This window comes from Callionymus lyra, chromosome 15, assembly GCF_982586985.1.
Source record: "Callionymus lyra chromosome 15, fCalLyr1.hap1.1, whole genome shotgun sequence".
NCBI lineage: Eukaryota > Metazoa > Chordata > Actinopteri > Syngnathiformes > Callionymidae > Callionymus > Callionymus lyra.
In genome coordinates this window covers 17,431,241-17,449,094 of record NC_141832.1, presented here as the reverse complement: position 1 = coordinate 17,449,094, position 17,854 = coordinate 17,431,241, and the positions used below count along the sequence as shown (strand labels likewise).

The following is a 17,854-nucleotide window of genomic DNA, read 5'->3' as shown; positions in this document are numbered from 1 at the left end:
AGGCCCACATTCTCAATATTCGCACCATGGCTATATTAATAGGGTGTCCAGGTCAAATGATTCTTAACATCTATTTTATTTTATTATTTTAAATTTAAAAAGCAGTTGTTGTTGGAGTAGTTGCACGACAAAACAAAATCTATACCTCGAAAAATGTTTCTAGCAATTGATTTTTTCCGATTACACACTAAACATTGGAAGATGCACTTGTGCGCAGAATCAGAAAACGATTATTACCAGTATTGCTAAAAAAATCCAGTCCAATCTGTTTTTTAATAAATTAAATGGTATAAATAGATAAAATAATATAATATAAAATGAGTAAGTTAAAGGGTACATATAAAAATGTAATAATTCCCAATTATTTAATTATTATGTTAAGCTTTTAAGTTAAATAATAAAATTAATTCTAATTTAAATTTAAATGAACTGCTTGAAAGAAAATAAACTCGTTTTTATTTTACATTCAATTTGGTTTGACCACTGTACTTCATCCACAAAACAGACATAATAATAGCTTTTCTCTGGATACCAGCTTATCAAGTCAAGTCAAGTTATGTTATTGTCAAATATGCATGTATTAAGACATACAGCATAAATGAAATTGGAGATGGCATCATCAGTCGAGCGGTTAGAGTGATATGCAAACTGAAAGGGGTCCAGGGCATCTTATGTAGGGTTAAGGGAAATTAAAACAGATGACAAAATTGTGAAGAAGGAAACAACGAAAGGTAAAACTTACATTATCATTCCACTAGAAGAGAAATGAAGACAAAAGATAAGGAAAGAACGATGGAAAACTTTGGTGAGAAGAAAGGACTGATACATGGCTATACAAAAGCGAATTGGAACAATGATAAACACAGCAAAAACCCAAAGCCTAAACAAGTAATAATTGAATATCCAAAATACGGAGAAGAAAGAACAGAATTATTTATTAATTTAAAAAAAGGAAAAGATAACTTTAAATTATTGAAAAGATATTCGAAAATCCAGTGAGATTTTTAGTTTTATACACCACTTCTTTTGGAGTAAAAAAAAACAAGTAATGTGAGTTATTAAATTGTTTATTTATGTACATATATGAAGAAAAAAATACAGTTTTTTGTACTTTCCTTGGTAGTGCGCGACCTTCGCCTGTAGGTGGCAGCACCATTGTGTCCATCCCATACATTCACCACCAGAGAAGAAGCAGTAAAGGGCGGCCTTTAGCCGTACAAGCACATTCAGTTATTGTAGCGAAAACGAAAAAAGAAAAAAGAAAAACACTTTCCCCTCCATTCACATGTGGAAACGAAGGGTTTGTTTGGAATAAAGACCCGTTCACGTGAGTACAAACCACGCTTAACGTGACGGCATCACTGTCGTGTTGTCAAGTTTGCCTCACGTTTGTTGTCAAAGCTGTTAAAATGTACGTTGGCTAACGTGCGAGAAAAATAACTCCAGGTTCCCCGAGCGAATGTAGCACATGTGCGTTAAATGTCACGCACCTCAAGAGAAAACACGTTATTTAAAAGGATTCCTTGAAAAAAAACAACTTAATGTCGCTTCTGTCCGGACGAATGTTTATTCAGCGCGAGACTCAACTTTATATATAAAGGGAAGAACAAAGCCAAAGGCTCGAATAAAGTCGTGTCGTCACCGCCCGCTTTATGACATCACTGCGTTTATATTATAAATTAAAACTTTTGACAAACCCTTGCCAAACAGTTGTGGCTATAACTGACGCCGAATATATTGTATCGCGTCAAAAAAAAGATCTTAAAAAAAACATCTCTTCCAATCTCACGAGAAGCTACTTTTCCCTCCGTCAAGTATCACATTTTACACACTTGTATTTGATATTATTCTCCAGTCAAGCACACACTCGGTTGCCACCGACGTGTGTATTACACGTGGACACGTGTAACTCAGTTTAAGGTGAAGAAGTATTCGTTTTATCGACGATATTTACTTCGCAAGCTAATGAGAATTAGCTCAACTTTTATTTCCGGAACTACACGCCTGTCGTCACTTCTAAATGCGGAAGATGTACGCGATGAAGTCCAGGAGAATGGAGCTGATGATGATTTTCAACGAAAAACTGCAGTTTAATCTAAACAGTCAATCTGTCAACCGGTTGAACAATTTTCACATCCACATCAACGACACAGAAGGTGTGTGTTTGTGTTTGCTGTCGGTTTGTTGTGGTGGATTCAAATGAAAAGAAATTAAGATTTTGTGTTACATTTTCAGGCACTGAAATCCAGGAGTGGACATCAAAATACGCCAACATGTCGGGAGCATGTCAGGACAGAAGTCGTCGCTGGCAGGACATCGAAAAGGGTCTCCAGTTTATTCAGTAAGTTTGTGATTTTTAATTTTTAATCCCACTTAGTACATATTGAATCATCATCATTTAGCAAACCGGTGAATAAGGAGAGCGTTTACTTGCTTCTATTTATAATGTAGAGCAGCACCACATACTTTATTGAATATGGTTTTGATTGTTTAAGCGCTTTGTGACCCTGGTCTGGAAAAGCACTATACAAATAAAAATTACTTACTTACATGCGTCATGTTTAAATATACCACCTCTCCACACTACAAAATGAGTTTTTAATCTTATTAAAAGTTGTATTGTGTACACAAGACCTGGGCAGAGTGTGGTTCACGAGATCAAAGATTATGTAGAAACTAACAATATTGAGCATTTATTTTTAGGTTAGGTAGAACTTTATTGATCCATCAGGAGGGATAATAATTAATAATATTTTCACGAATAGTCTCTAACTATAAGGTTGTTTCTTTTTTCCATTTCAGGTCTTTTGCCCTCCTTATTTCCCCCGAAAGATTTTAGAGAATACAAAACATCATTTTGGAAATCGGTGCTTTTTTAACAATTTTGAATAAAAGTTGTATTATGTACAATAACATTATTACTCTAGCTTTATTTTATAACTTGATATACTTTTTGCTTGATGGTCCATCAAAAGAAAGATGTGTACCCTGAGGAAATTAAATTGTCAACCTCTGATGTGCACATGTTTACAGCGGTGACTGATCAATATACCAACATATTATCCACAGAATGATACAATCCAGATTAATTATATTCTGTTTCTGTATATGCATTTTTCAAATTCAATTAAAGCAACAAATTAAGACACAGTTCCCAACTGTTTTGGCATCATCATTAAATTGATTTTTGTTATTAATTAGTTTAAATAAATGTGCAAAATAAGGGGGTGTAATTTCAATACACAGATGCCAATCGTTGAACACGGGTTTGTTCACCCGCTTTGAAAATCCTCCAAAAAAGTAAATGTTCTTTACTTTGCATAACATAATATATATATAATATATAATATAATCTCTATTTATATAGCGCCTTTCTAGACCAGGGTCACATCTATCTTCCTGTGATGACAGCATCAGCAGGTTGTCGATGAGGTTCAAGCTTCCAAAAGCTGTGACAAATAATTTTCAGTAGAAACAAAAGTGATAGTAGGTGTGACATAGTTTAAGAACGAGCTGCACAATCTTGGTTTTTATTTCGTAGAACTAAAACTGCAAATATGTAAAGTAAAAGCTGAAGTCACAGCAACAAAATGTGGTTTTCTGAATTATATAAATATGTTAATCATTATTATTTGTGTTTGGGACACACTCTAAAGTTCCCTCAAATGTTCCCCAAGAACAAGTCGACATGCCGATACATAGCCACGTATTGTTTCCCTGACATTACTTAAAATACATTCAACAAAATAAAGTATTCAAAACTCCAAGCTTTTTCCAATTGAGACTTTATTATATGTGCAATGGGATGTATAGTTTGGGCTAAAATTATCACATTACATTTGTTTTTTCTACATATTTTGTCATTCTTAATTAAACTACTTTTACTATCTTCATTCACCTTGTGTCACATGTCTCTTTACCTTATTTTTGCAGATCAACTCTTCCTTTTCCTGGAAGTCCAGAACAGTATGAAGTAAGTGCAAACCCCCAAAAGACTTAAAGGGATTTTACTCTCACTGTGCATTAATGCCAATGTTTTTTCCAACCATCGCAGGTGTTCATTAAGGAGCTTGTTTTGAATCTTTTTGGTGAGGGAAACGATGTTTTTAAAGAGGGCGAGTGGACAAAATCCATAGAGCTGTACACGGAATCTCTGAGTATAGCAGAATACGCAGATTCTGAAGACATCTTCATGGAACGAAGTCTATTGGAAAATCTGTACGCCAATCGAGCTGCTGCTTACCTTAACGTTGTTCCGGTAAGTAACACCATACTTTACAACTCTGAAGAACAATATAATTCAAGGTTTTTTAACACAAGAAGAAAAAGCAACGTATGCTTGAATTAAAATTGGGATTGGTTTAGATTAAAGGAAGTGTACATTTTAAATCATCTGTTTTTGTTACCACGTCTTGCTGGTAATAAACCTGGGATAAAGGATTAATAGGTAAGAGATGTTAAGCCATTCACACTGATTATTATTGATATTATTTGAGGTAAATAAATGCTACAAACAATATTAATTACTGCCTTCCTCTGGCCATAGTTGGGTAAATACTAATAATATAATATAATATAAATAATAAGTACCTTAATCTTTGCTTTTTCCAGTTGCTTTACGAAACCTAGTACTGGCTGGTGTCTTCCTGTTATTATATTAAACTTTTTTTTTTTTAGCTGGAGTAAAACAATTCTTTGCATTGCGATTATTAAACCCTGTCACCTTAACTTGTAGTCGTTAGTTCGGGGTCATGAACTGAGGGGTGATGTATATCTAAATATTTCTAAATTGGGTGTGTGTTATGTAAATATTCATGCATTTGTCAGATTTGCACTTAAGACACCCGAGCATCTGCTCTTTTGTTTGTCTGTTTACTGAGTGGGTTGAGATTCTGAGAGCGTGTTTTGACAGTCACCTTGTCACGTCTGAGGTTTTTCCTGGTGTGTAACGGAATAATGGGGCGACAGACAGACCCAGGAACGTGATGGATTACTTGTTCCTTCCACTAATGTTTTGGTTAAAATGTAAATAAGGTCATCCTACATGAGGCTTTTGTGCTTTGATGACAAGCTTACCACGTTTGCAATGGAACATTGACAGGCCGTATATCGAGCAGGTGAAGACTTGTCATTCATGTAAATGAGTCTGAGTGGACCAGTGGCTTCATGCAAATGAAGAAATGAGCCACAAAAGTCATATTTGTATGGAGTCTAAATCAACATTTTCACGTCATGTAAACGATTACCTGGCTCATTGGAATGGAGCGCTTAATCAGTTTTTCTATTGTATAATAACTTGTTTCCTCACTAGACGGTGAGTCTGTACATCTGTTGCTGTCAAACCATAGCATACATTTAAAAAAAAAAAAAGTATGTGAGAGTTACAGTTTACTGTCCCGGGCACATTTTGCACTTCCAGTTTGACAATGAGTCAAGCCCTGAAGACGGCACGTAACACAGATGTCATACTTGGGCGTGTCTCTGTTGAACAGCAAACGAATGAAACTCAATTATCACCAAATTACTACTGAAACGTAATTACGGTAACCAAAAGTGCTGTTAGATTTTATTAATTGCTTATATGTTTTATTTGGTGTCCCTGTCGAATAACATTGGTTCTGTTTTGTTATTTCTTTGATTTCATTTTATGAAGTCTGGTGTGTAGTTTATGTAGTGTAGTTATGCGTCATAAGAAGGCGCTGTACATTGTCACATGAAATGTGATTAATTGGAGGTATTAATATCGTGGATGAGTCCATTCCACTTTCCAGGGTGCGTAAGTCGTGTCTATATTTATGGTTTCTGGCTAACACATGGTGCAATAGGTTCCTGTGTTGCCACCCTTAAGCTTTTCTCCTCTACTTGGATCACTAGCAAGAGCGTAAATGACAATTCCTGGTGAAATGTAATTTTTTTTTTTCTGTGTTCGAAAGAACCTGTTCTTCTGTTTGATTTAACATGTTTTAACTTCCTCCTCAACTTTGAACCGTGTCATGTGAGGTTGATGTACATGCTTGTAAATAATTAGATATGAAAAGTTTTATATTTTAAAAAAACCCATCAATTAACGAACAAGAAAATAAGCCAAGCCTATTTCATCAGTAGCAAAACCTAACCGCCTCATTTTTTTTTTTAGATGAGTCACCTAAGCATTATTATAATTTCCCCATCTTGTTTCAATTTGAATCGCTCGATTGTGACTTTGTGTTTAAGGACATTTATAAGTGACGTGTTGGTGGAGCTTCATGAAGCATTGTCCTGCATTTTAGAGACCATGCAATGTCACTTTCAGCTTTATAATCTATTTATTTTAAAACGACTATCCTATTGAAATCTCACTTCATTAGTAAACTGAGGGCACCACCTACTCGTCTCCCAAATAGGACACTTGTGTATCCAGTCTCTGACTGTTTAATGTTCTCATCACAGGGACTCTATGATCAAGCCCTTGAAGACAGCGAAAAAGCTCTCCAGCTGAACGACGGTAACTACAAGGCACTGTTCCGGAAAGCTAAATCTTTGAAGGAGTTGGGGAAACATAAAGAGGCCTATGAGGCCGTTGCCAAATGCTCTCTAGCGGTGCCTCAGGTGAGATTGAAAGTGTCATCCAGAATTTATAAATACTCCCTTTTTAAAAAAAAAAAAGAAATTTGAAAAGTTGTGCAAAGTTCAACATTGATGTGTCAAATTTGCAGTTGATTTGTGAGGTGTTGGATATACTTGTAACCCATTAAGAAGTAGGAGAAAGTCATTTTATTAATGGAGGTAAATGTTTATTATCAAATAATTTCTTTAATCATTATCTCCAGCAAATGCTTCTTAATTTGGTTGGCATAGATTCTTGACCAAGAACAGGGCATTAGAATGATAAAAACTATAATAATTAATATACATCATAACATTTTAATACAAGAAACAAAACACCAGTTCAGTTAAAACAAAATACATTGACTTCTAGAGCTTTTAGAAGTGAAAGAAATGTGAACATATAGGCCGCACCTAACTATAAGCTTGTTGAGATATTTTACACAGATTTATGATGATTAATATCCTATGGAAGCTATTATCAGAATCGGAATCAATAACTTTTATTTCCGTCCTTATGCATTGTCAGTTCTTAATGCTGCTGTTTTAACTTAAGGTAAATTCATATTATCATAAATATATCATAAATTTTTATATTTTATGTTTTGTTCGATTATTTTGTCCCCAATGTCTCTATAAAAGTTCTATTTAAATAAATTATCCAGGATTTTATAAAATCCTAGGAACACTTTTGGTCATTGGCCTTGAATAATAGTTATATTCTCAGATATACTGTACAAATGATTATCAGCCAAAAATATACTTTTTGGTGATTCTATTTTTAAATCCTAAAATATAGAAAATCTGGACTTGATGTTCAGAAATGTGACCCTTTTTTTTCCATTTCCCTTCAGGACCCAAGTGTAATACAGCTTACTCAGGATCTTGCCAAAAGTTTAGGATTAAAAATTCGCAAGGCTTACGTGAGGACTAAGGTATGTATGCAAAATGATGCATATGAAGCTCGTTTTAGGAACTTGCGTTTATCAGACCGTGGTCCTTTGCAGCCGGTTCTGAATGTTTCAAGAGGATCTAGTTATCAAGACTCCTCTTGTGATGATAAGGTAATGACCCAGCAACTTCCTGGTTGAAAAGATCTGAAGAGTCTTAAACTAAAATAATTGTTTCCCCTTTTAACTTGTTTAGTTTCCTTCGGGCTTCTCTTCAGTTGAAGAAATAGAAACAGGTACATTAACTTGCAGAGACTACGATTTGTTAACGGAGAACCTTCTGGTAAAAATCTAACTTTGTTTCAGGTGTTACTGAAGTGCCTCAGATACAGGATGGCAGTGTTTTAGTGTCGATCCCAGCACCGATCCAGCCCCCGCCGGCCTTGGTGCATCCTCCTTTAAATGACCTTGTGTTGGACGACCTTCCCAAGAAGAACAGTATCCCCTCTGAGCCGCCCGGGTTCGAGTCTGTCCCCACGCCAGTCCCCCTCCCAGTGCCCACATTTGTTAACGGGTGCAGGACTATGACGCCTTGTTCTTTGCTCGAGAGCGCTCAAAGTTTTGACGCAGACATCATCGGGGATGACCTGGACGACCTCCTGGACCAAACCGGGCCAGATGACTCCATGGTAAGAGGTCACCTTTTCATTCAAGTCGGTTTGCCTGCTACGAAAAACATTACATACATTTCCAAATGCTCGTTGATCACTGAATTCTGTCCCTGGTCATGTTGGCCGTCATATATGTTAGAGACATAAATTAGGAACTTGAAGCTGGCCTGGTGACCCTAACATGCGTGTCTGAATCACTTCTCTTGACGAAGCGAAACTGCAACTTGATTCTTTGATAAAGAAACCACAGGCCCGAATGTCTAAGACATAAGTCATCTACCTAAAATATCATGTGCCACCTCTTTCACTCACAAGCAACACTGACTTAACTGATTTGTTTTGTTATCTTCCACTACTACTATTATTATGAAAATCTTGTTTGATGGATTTCTTAGTTACTTCCCAGTCTTATTTAAGCTTTAATCTGGTGAATTAATTGTTTATATTGTGCACACTTGTATTTTTATTATATAAAAAAGGAGCTTAAACAGAAGACATCATTTCAAGAAAACATCCATAATTTAAACTTTGTTAAATCAAGATGTTTTTTAACAATCACAGAATGTAAACGTTTAAATTGGGTTTTATTCTTAATAGAAAATCTTTCTTTGCATTTTACAATGACGTTACAGTTTTACCAAGCTGTGGGCTAGAAACTGGCTGCGAGCCTCTTTAAAAAATATAATCAAGTAAATGTAAACAAAGAAATTGAAAAATGTTTCTAAAGATAAAATCTTAGTGGTACATAGTAGAATCAAGATTCTACTGAAAATGTCATCAACTTATTTGATAAACCATAAATGTTTAATTAAGTGAAAGAGCATTTAAAAAATACCAAGATTTCAAAAATTATACGTTTGTATTTAAAACGGCTTTCCCCTGCACTTGAGGATATTTGCAGAGTTAAAGTGAAGTCAAGTGAATACAAGGTTTTTAACACATTTTAAGTTTTGGTTTGCGTTTGATACAAACATTTGTCAGCTGGTTTCTTTTTCTAGATAACTTTACTACTTTCACAACACAATGGAAAAAAAATGAAATGAAAACCAATAACTCAATTCCTCAAAAGTATATTTTAAAACAATACATTTCTTAAATCTTAATTGATTTATTTTTGTATTTGAGAATAAAACTATTATGTTTGCAGTGTAAAGGGGATTGCTTAAAATTAAGCAATGCATCGAAAATATTTCTTTAGCAAAATTGTACTTTGGTGAGCTATCTTTTTGACATTTTATAATTTTATAGAATCCCTTTTTTTTTTAAATAGTTTTTGGTAGTGATTGGCTGATGAAACTTCATTTAGCACTTTCATCTTTGTTCACGCTCGGTAGATGCCGCTGTTGGCTTAAATATTATCGGATCTTTGATTATTAATAGTTGCTTGAAGCTGAAGAATTGAGGACAATGCCAAAGAGGAGCGATGGACACGGCATCTACTTTTGCACTCCTTCAGAACACATTATTGAACTTGTATATTTAAACCTTTAAATATATTTGATTTATCAAGCAATTGTATTGGTGTTTGTTGCTTAAATATGCGAATTGCTTAAAAAAGAGTCTGCTTTGTTTAGTGACACATTTAGGGGTGGACGGTATATATCGTTCACAATTATTTATCCATTTTTGTTCTAGTGATATATACATTTATTTAATTTTTATTTAATATGCAAATGACTTTGGGTAATGTTGAAAAAGCAGTTTAGCATCACTTCAAAACTATGAGCAGATCAAAGAAACGTGAAAGAAAGTTAACTCTGCTGTCCCGCAGAGACGACAGAAGCTTCCAGCGTATCTTTTTTCATCTTAATCGAATAACTTTACGAAGCTCAATGATGAACTTAACAAAAAATACATGACAAATGTTATTATTTTCATTACAACGTCAAACCCTACTGTCTTAACTTGTTGATCACGTAATGATGATGATTCAAGTTTGGGGGACAGAAATATGTCATGTGGTGAGTTCCCTCTCACTCAGACGTGGTAGTTTATTTGATTTGTTAAATCGTTTTTTTTGTTCTAATATATGATTATCTCTGGCTGTATTTTTAATTTACATTTATTTGCAAACCCTTATTCATATTTGAAGCAGTACCGTTGAACATTTTCCCACTGTATGTTGCAACAATACCATGATAATAATGATACCCGTGATCATTTTAGACACCAACTGTTGCACTACATTTTCCTTCCCTATTCTTTATTCGACAAAAGTGTTAATTTCCTTTAGTGCTGGAATTAAAGTGTTTTCTTAATGAGCTGCACACTTTCTTATAGTATATTGTTACACAGGCCATCTTCATTTTTTGCAGTTTATTGGGTAAACGGTGTTTAGATAAAGACGACATGAAGCATGAAGAATAAAGTTAAATTGTACTGATTTACCAAGTTTATATTTATTAAAAAAAAAAAAAAAGAGTGGTTTTTTATTTAAAGCGTGACCAGTGTTATTTCACAGTAGTACACAACATTTAATATTCTGGTAACACTGGTATCGTCTGTTAAAAAACATACATTTGTGAACAAACGCATTTAAAGAATGTCATCTAATTATCGTTTTCACCAAAATCCTCCAAAATGTCGATTTTTTTTTTTGTCCATATCGCACACCCTTAGACGCACGTTTTTATCTGTAGAACATCCTAAAATGTAATTTAATGTGGCTAAATACTTCATACAGTGACTGTGCTAGTCTTACATTTAACATGTCTGTATCTTTCTCCAACGTCATGTGAAACCAAAACCTATTTTAAAGTAATTTTGAGATTATTTTCTTATTTTTTTAAGCTCCATATGTTAATTAAAATGTCTTGTATAACATAATGTTCTCCTATTTCTCAGGTCATACCTACAGTGAAGGGACCTCTTCCTTTGCCAACCAGTATTTCATCGAGCAGTTCCTTGTCTAGTCCATTCCTCATGCCCTCCCACATCAGCCCCTTCATGCACAACAGCTCCCAGCACTGCACTGTCAACCTGCCCCCACTTTACCACCAGTCAGGATCCAGCCAGTATTTTGGCCTGGACACTTTTGACACATTACCAGCAAGCATGGACTCGCTGGATAGTCTCTCCATGGCGGACTTCAGAACAGGTATGTTGGACTGGAAAACATCAGCGTGTGTGAAATGTTTGACTTTTAAAAGCTTTTTTTTTTTTTTTTTAATTTCTAGATTATTCTAGAAACTCATTCATTCCACGGGTAGGTTCTTTTTTTTTTAAACTACTTTTGGCCTGTTTTAGAGTTTTCTAATCCCTAATTCATTGCTTCAGTTGAATCACAAAGAAACTCCCATGGGCATGGCGGTGGGTATGCCTGACCTGAAGAGCTCGCCCGTCGCTGTGGATTCATCCAAAAATCCTTTAGCTGACACACACGATTTCAAACAAGCATGTTTGGTCTGCTATGTCAGAACAGGTGCGCATAGTTTGATGGAGAGTTTTCTGAAAAGCTGCCTGTGCACATCTAATCATTTTTATTTTTTCACACCCACAGGTTCCGGTGTGTTGGATTTCACGCTTCATAGTGAAGAGCATAAATGCAAAAAGGACATTTTACTGGGTCGACTTAAACATTTGCCAGACAAAACATGGAAAATGATTCGCCCAAGACCCACAAAAACCCAATATGTAGGACCGTATTACATTTGTAAAGGTAAAGTGATGATGTATGAAAGAAGTGGAAAATAATGCCGATTGTTGTTTTGTTTTTTTGTCACCTCTGTTGCGAGGGTTTCCTCTGGGAACTCCAGTTTCCTCCAACATTAAAAAAAAACGAGCGTTATCTTATTTTTGCATAACAGGATGCATTTGTCATGCTTTACCTGCCTCTCTGTTCATTCGTCATCATATCTATTTCGGTGTCGTGAATAATCCGGCCGGTCCTTAAATGTCAGCTTGTTGTTGCAGAGGTGGCGGTGGGGAAAGAGTGCCTGTATCCCGGACACTGTACGTTTGCATATTGCCAAGAAGAGATTGATGTCTGGAGTCTGGAGCGTAAAGGTTTTATCTCTCGAGAGAACCTCTTCGATCCCTTCGGAGGTCACTCCAACGTGAGGCTGACGGTACCGAAGATCCTCCTAGAGCACCGAGGGATATTCATGTTTCTTTGTGGGGTAAGTGTCAAGTGCCAAGTCATAACATAGTTATCTAAGAGTAAGACTGTAGGTGAAAAGAACAAAAGATTGCAGTGAACCACAATAAGTAAATCAACAATGAGTGAATCACACACAGTGTGACGGTGACTTCCTTTTAGAAAGAGTAACTTTGAGCAGAGCCAGACCTAGTGCTGTGGCAGCTGGGAGGGTGGGAACAGGAGTTGAGGGTAGACATGGATGGAGAAAAGGAAGAGGGAGGATAAATAAGAGAAAAGAGATTTGGGCAGCAGGAGTCTAGAGACAATTCAACTAATTATTCAATTAATAAAGATGTTCATTTTAATTTTTTGTTGTTGAATAGTTTAACAACTGGAGTGTTTGTTTCACTCCAATTTGCAAGTCTTTCTAGTTATTTTAAAAGGTTTTACTATTTTTACTAGCCTATTAACATTTCTTGTGTATGTGGACAAGCTGGTGTTGGGGGAACATGCTGCTTTTTTCCTCATGATTATTTACAAATATTTTTTGTTATTGTGTCATTGAACTGGTATTCACTATGACATTACTGATGATAGACCGTCACCTTTTTACAGAGAAGATTGTACATGTTTTTGTGGATTTATTTTCATTATTTTCTGTGTTCGAACGTGTGTGTGTGTGTGTGTGTGTGTGTGTGTGTGTGTGTGTGTGTGTTGCTTTTTTCCCAACCTGCTCTTATTAATTTCTTTTATTTATCTTTCTTGACATTGATCCAACTTTCACTTTTGTTATTATTCAACTTGCGTCAGGTGATAATGTGGTTTCAGTGGAAGGAATTTGAAGGAAAAACTGGAGATACTGTGTCGTCTGCTGAATGACAATAACTCTGTGTGTTGACAGATTTGTTTTGACCACAAACCTCGGATCATCAGCAAAACCAACAACAACGACCCTTCACTTTGCTCTCATCCAGTCACCAAACACGACTTCGAGGAGCACAAGTACGACCTTTACTTTCAATCCTCTCATTCATCGTCACACTTTGACGCTGACGCTCGCTGCCACTCTTCTTTCAGGTGCCTGGTCCACATTTTGAAGGAGAATGCAGTCCACTATTCCAAAATCCGAGCTCTGACGCCACTGTGCCAACTGGACCTTTGTCGCCATGAAGTCAGATACGGCTGCGTGAGGGAGGACGAGTGTTTTTATGCCCACAGTCTCATCGAGCTGAAGGTGTGGATGCTGCAGCATGAGCTCGGTAAGATTCCTTCACCACATTCGTCTCCACCAATGTCTGAAGGAGCTTAAACAGAAAAGATGTGGAGCACTCATAAAGTCACTTTTCTTGAGTTTACAGCAGAGCTACATCAGAGCCAAAATAACAGTTTTAAATTGATCTCTTATCGGCCGTAGGATTATCAAAAAGGCCGCCGATATGCCTCAAAATGCCGACTGTCGAAGCCGATAATCGATCCGGCTGATTATCGGTCAATCCCTAGTCAACAGAAGCTAAAGAGCAGCAGTTTATGACAACTGTGTGGTTAAAATGCTACCAGTGTCTCAACAATATGGAACAACATGTAGTATCAGCCTCACAACCAAACCCTCAAACCTCCGTATGACTCGATTCAACACGATAGTTAGTGAGTTGTGACACACGAACCACTCGACCAATAGGATGATGGCAGCACAGATGAATGAAAGAAACGGAATAAAGTGTTTTCAACACGTTAACATCCTGACATCGGTTTATATATTTGAATTGAGATGCGTGGCAGGACATGGGAAAAAAATAATCGTGTGTATATATAATCGCAATTGCAATATTTTGGAAAATAATCGCTATTATATTGTTTTCAATAATCGTTCAGCCCTAATGTATATTCATATCAAATAATTTATTCTCTATTTCAGCCCCTTAAAAAGTATTATGTGGCACCTTTGGATATTTCATTTCCCACTCCTGCCTGTTAAGTTTCCCAGTACAAAGACAACAATTATGGGATTCAATATAGAATAGAGTCCAAACACAGTATAGATCCCAGGGGCCACATGCTGCCCTCTGTCCGTATTGCTGTGGTCCTCATGAAAGGTCATGTAGAAAATGAGAATTTTATTTTGTATTTGGTTGTATTTTTCATTTCTATATATATATTCTTGTCATAAAAAGAATGTATATAAGATACGATAGTATAATTATTTTTAGCATATTTGGCTTGGTTTTATACTTTCCGTTTGTTTATTTATGCTTGATGGCCCCTCACAACAGCCGCTAACATTTTATTGCCCAACTCTGGTATAAAAGCTTAAATATTTGCTGGAAAATATTGAATTAAGTGTTATTTATATCATGCAGGCATCACACATGAAGGTATAGTTCAAGAAGCCAAAAAGATTTGGAATGGAGCGTCGTCAATGCAGGGAGCTCCAGTGAGTAGATCCTTTTAGTTTTGTTTTTTTTACGTAGCCATGAACACTTTAATCTAAAGTTGACATCTCTCCACAGCTGGTCAACCTACAGAGAAGATTCGGGCCTGCGCATCTGAAGATGATGTTTGTTTGTAGTCAGTGCTGGAGAAACGGGCAACTTAATGAAGCCGACAAGAGCAAGAAGTTCTGTTCAGCCAAGGCCAGGCACACGTGAGTCTACTGAGCGACCACCAGAGGGCAGCAAAGCCCAGGTGGACTAGTTTTAACCGTGTCACTCCTGCAGGTGGGCGAAGGACAGACGTGTGGTGCTAGTAAGCTCCAACGAAAGGAAAAAGTGGATCGCCATGAGAGCCCTCCCCACAAAGAAACCCATCCCGTCCCAGTTTGAGGTCCGTTAATCATCTTCCTCGCTCCTCGTCACTTTTGTCTGACACGTTTGTGTCTCCACCTCCAGATCTGCATGCACGTGACCGCCGGCAAGAAGTGCCAGTACATCGGGAATTGTACCTTCGCCCACAGCGCGGAGGAGCGCGACCTCTGGACCTTCATGAAGGATAGCAACAGTAAGTTCCTCCGAGGTCCGGCGTGGCGGGCCTCAAGCTGATCCCGGTCCGTTCAGTTCCAGACATGGAAGTTCTGTACGAGCAGTGGCTGCTGTCTCAGAAGCCCGGCTGGAGCGACGACATGTCCATCAACTCTGTGAGGGAGAACGGGAAGCAGATCCACATGCCCACGGACTACGCTGAGGAGTTGGTCAGTGAACGTACCCGTAACATAGTCATTCAGGGATACCAGATATATAAACAAAATCAACTTATGTAATTATAATTAATTCGATTTTTATTTAAAAAAAATATATTTGTTAAGTAAAGGTCAATAAAAATATGGAGAAAATATATATAAAATGAAAATGCCTTTATTTGTTATGATTGAACAAAACGGTAACCAATAATATGATGCATTGAATCATAAATAAAGAATGTTGTAATTATGTTTTTGGTTTTGTTTTGTAATATGGAAACATTTAAGATTGCCAATATTAATGTTTTAAAAAAATATTCAAATGAAAGGAAATATCTAGATAAGTAATGATAAAAATGTTATTTAATACACTCAAGAAATTAAAATGTTAAAATGACATATAAAAAAAAAGGAAATGTATTTTTAAATTATATTGTATTTGTCTTTATTTTTAAAATGTGAAATGTTACATAGAAATGTAACGGATAGTCTATTTAAATCAATATGCAGAAACACTATTAAATAAAAATATTTATTAAAAATAAAATTAAATATAATATACTAAATAAATTGGAAGGAAAAAAATCGTGGTAATAAATGTATAAATAAAAAGTTTAAAATGTGAACGATAATAAACATTATCGACATTTAAAATGTTTTTATTAGCGATGGGCTGATGAAGTTTCATGAAGCAAATGTCATGTTGTTTAGAGGTCAGTAGGTGGCGCCATCAGTTTAAAAATGACATGTTTTATTAGAACAGAAAATAATGCAGATGCTGCCATCTGGTTGACTGAAAATAATGACCGTTTCATGAAGCTTCATCAGACCATCAGTAGTTTTTCGCCAGTTATGTGAAAGCATTGACTCGTTGTGCTGTTGAATATAAAAAACGGTAAATAAAAGGAGTTTAATAATCACAAGAATATAAACAAACGCATCTAAATACAACAAGCATGTGTGTAAAGTGTGTTGCTCATGACAAGTGTGTGTCCGTCTGCTCAGGCCGGTAACCACTGCTGGCTCTGTGGTAAGAACTGCAACAGCGAGAAGCAGTGGCAGCAGCACATCACGTCAGACAAACACAAGGATCGCGTCTTCAACTCCGAGGACGATCAGAACTGCTGGCAGTACCGCTTCCCCACCGGCACCTTCAAAGTGTGCGACAGGTAAGACCCCCACCCCATGACAACCGTCTCACCCCAGAGCCTCTCATCACGACCCCCGTGTTTCCACAGGTTCCTCAAAGGGACTTGCACCGAGGACGACTTGTGTAAGCTGGCTCACGGCGAGCAGGAGCTAAAGGAGTGGATGGAGCGCCGGGAGTTCCTTTTGATGAAACTTGCCAAAGCTAGAAAAGATCACCTTATAGCCCCCAATGACAATGATTTTGGAAAATACAGTTTTCTCCTTAAAGACATTAAATAATTAACCGCCATGATTCTTAAGTTGTGAGAAGAAGAAAAGAAAAATCTTGATTCAGACATGACTTGATCTCTGGTGAAAAGTCTCCAGATCAAAGCATGATTTTTTTAAAAGCGACTGGTGGCTGGTTTACTCTCATCTGATCAGCAGGGGCTTGGAACCCCTCGTGCTTAGACCCTGCTACTCACCGCTCCGTAGAACCGGTGGACGAGCTCGCACACGAGTCCCACAAGACCCGCTTCCTGACGGACGGAAATCGTACATTTTTACCCTGTCACTAGGTTTTTAAGTTTGAAATGGAAATGAGTAATTCTTCTTTTATTTTAAAGCATCAGCATACGTTCGCGTTGTCATCCTCCAGGTATCTATATAACCAATTTAATCGACACCACGCCAAATAAAGCATTTTTTGGAATCCAGTCGTCGACGTTTGATCTGGCTTTACATGCTAAACGTGAGCTAAGGATGCTAACAACGTTGTTTCTTTCAATGCTAATGTAAAGCACTTTAAATGTGTGGTTAGGTCGTTTCTTTATTCAATGGGAAACGCAAAAACATTTTAAATAAAATAATTCAAAACTTTTTTCACTTCACTTATTCTTTTTGGATCAAAGGCAATTTTGTTTTCATATATTTATATAAAAATGTTTTTTGTTTGACACAAATAACAAGAACTGTTCGCTTGAGACAAATATAGAAAATATTCGGTCTAAGACTTTCTTTCCTTCATCATAACTTGAACTCTTATTAATAGTCTGTAAAATAGTTGACAACACAATTTGCTCTTCATAGATCACCATGAAAAGATGGATCTGATTGGATTTTTTGAGACCCCTATAAAGTCCAGACCCCCTTGAGTGTGACATGTGTGTGAATGTTTGGCTTAATTCATGTCTTCCGTCAACCACAATGTTGGATGTCAGGCTCCTACAGCTTAATGCAAGTTCATTTTAAGACCTTTTTATTGCCATTTCAAATTGTATTCATCAGCAACTCATACAAACGAATATAAAAAAAACATAATAAATCCATA

At 36.6% G+C, this 17,854-nt stretch overlaps 1 protein-coding gene across 2 annotated transcripts; it reads left to right on the top strand.

Moving 5' to 3' along the window:
• Positions 1-1,153: 1,153 nt before the first annotated feature.
• zc3h7a (zinc finger CCCH-type containing 7A) lies at positions 1,154-17,407 on the top strand. 2 transcript variants are annotated; one of them, XM_087808929.1, is made up of 23 exons: positions 1,154-1,327; positions 2,236-2,341; positions 3,934-3,973; positions 4,055-4,258; positions 6,430-6,588; positions 7,440-7,520; positions 7,593-7,649; positions 7,732-7,771; positions 7,842-8,164; positions 10,991-11,243; positions 11,323-11,351; positions 11,423-11,567; positions 11,646-11,804; positions 12,059-12,264; positions 13,126-13,226; positions 13,302-13,483; positions 14,582-14,655; positions 14,732-14,865; positions 14,939-15,044; positions 15,110-15,218; positions 15,275-15,408; positions 16,402-16,565; positions 16,635-17,407. In XM_087808929.1, the coding sequence occupies exons 2-23, from the start codon at positions 2,274-2,276 to the stop codon at positions 16,822-16,824; spliced, it is 2,958 nt and encodes a 985-aa protein (XP_087665055.1). In that variant the 5' UTR covers positions 1,154-1,327; positions 2,236-2,273; the 3' UTR covers positions 16,825-17,407. The 2 variants fall into 2 exon arrangements, with proteins under 2 accessions (XP_087665055.1, XP_087665054.1); XM_087808928.1 differs by lacking the exon at positions 1,154-1,327 and adding an exon at positions 1,338-2,156.
• The last annotated feature ends 447 nt before the right edge of the window (positions 17,408-17,854 follow it).

What these genes read in the sequence shown, in the direction of transcription:
- zc3h7a (XM_087808928.1), top strand. Translation starts at nt 2,021, where the DNA reads ATGCGGAAGATGTACGCGATGAAGTCCAGGAGAATGGAGCTGATGATG. An exon ending in AGTTGAAGAAATAGAAACAG is followed by an intron (nt 7,772 to 7,841) that starts GTACATTAACTT and finishes ACTTTGTTTCAG; the next exon opens with GTGTTACTGAAGTGCCTCAG. An exon ending in TATTCATGTTTCTTTGTGGG is followed by an intron (nt 12,265 to 13,125) that starts GTAAGTGTCAAG and finishes GTGTGTTGACAG; the next exon opens with ATTTGTTTTGACCACAAACC.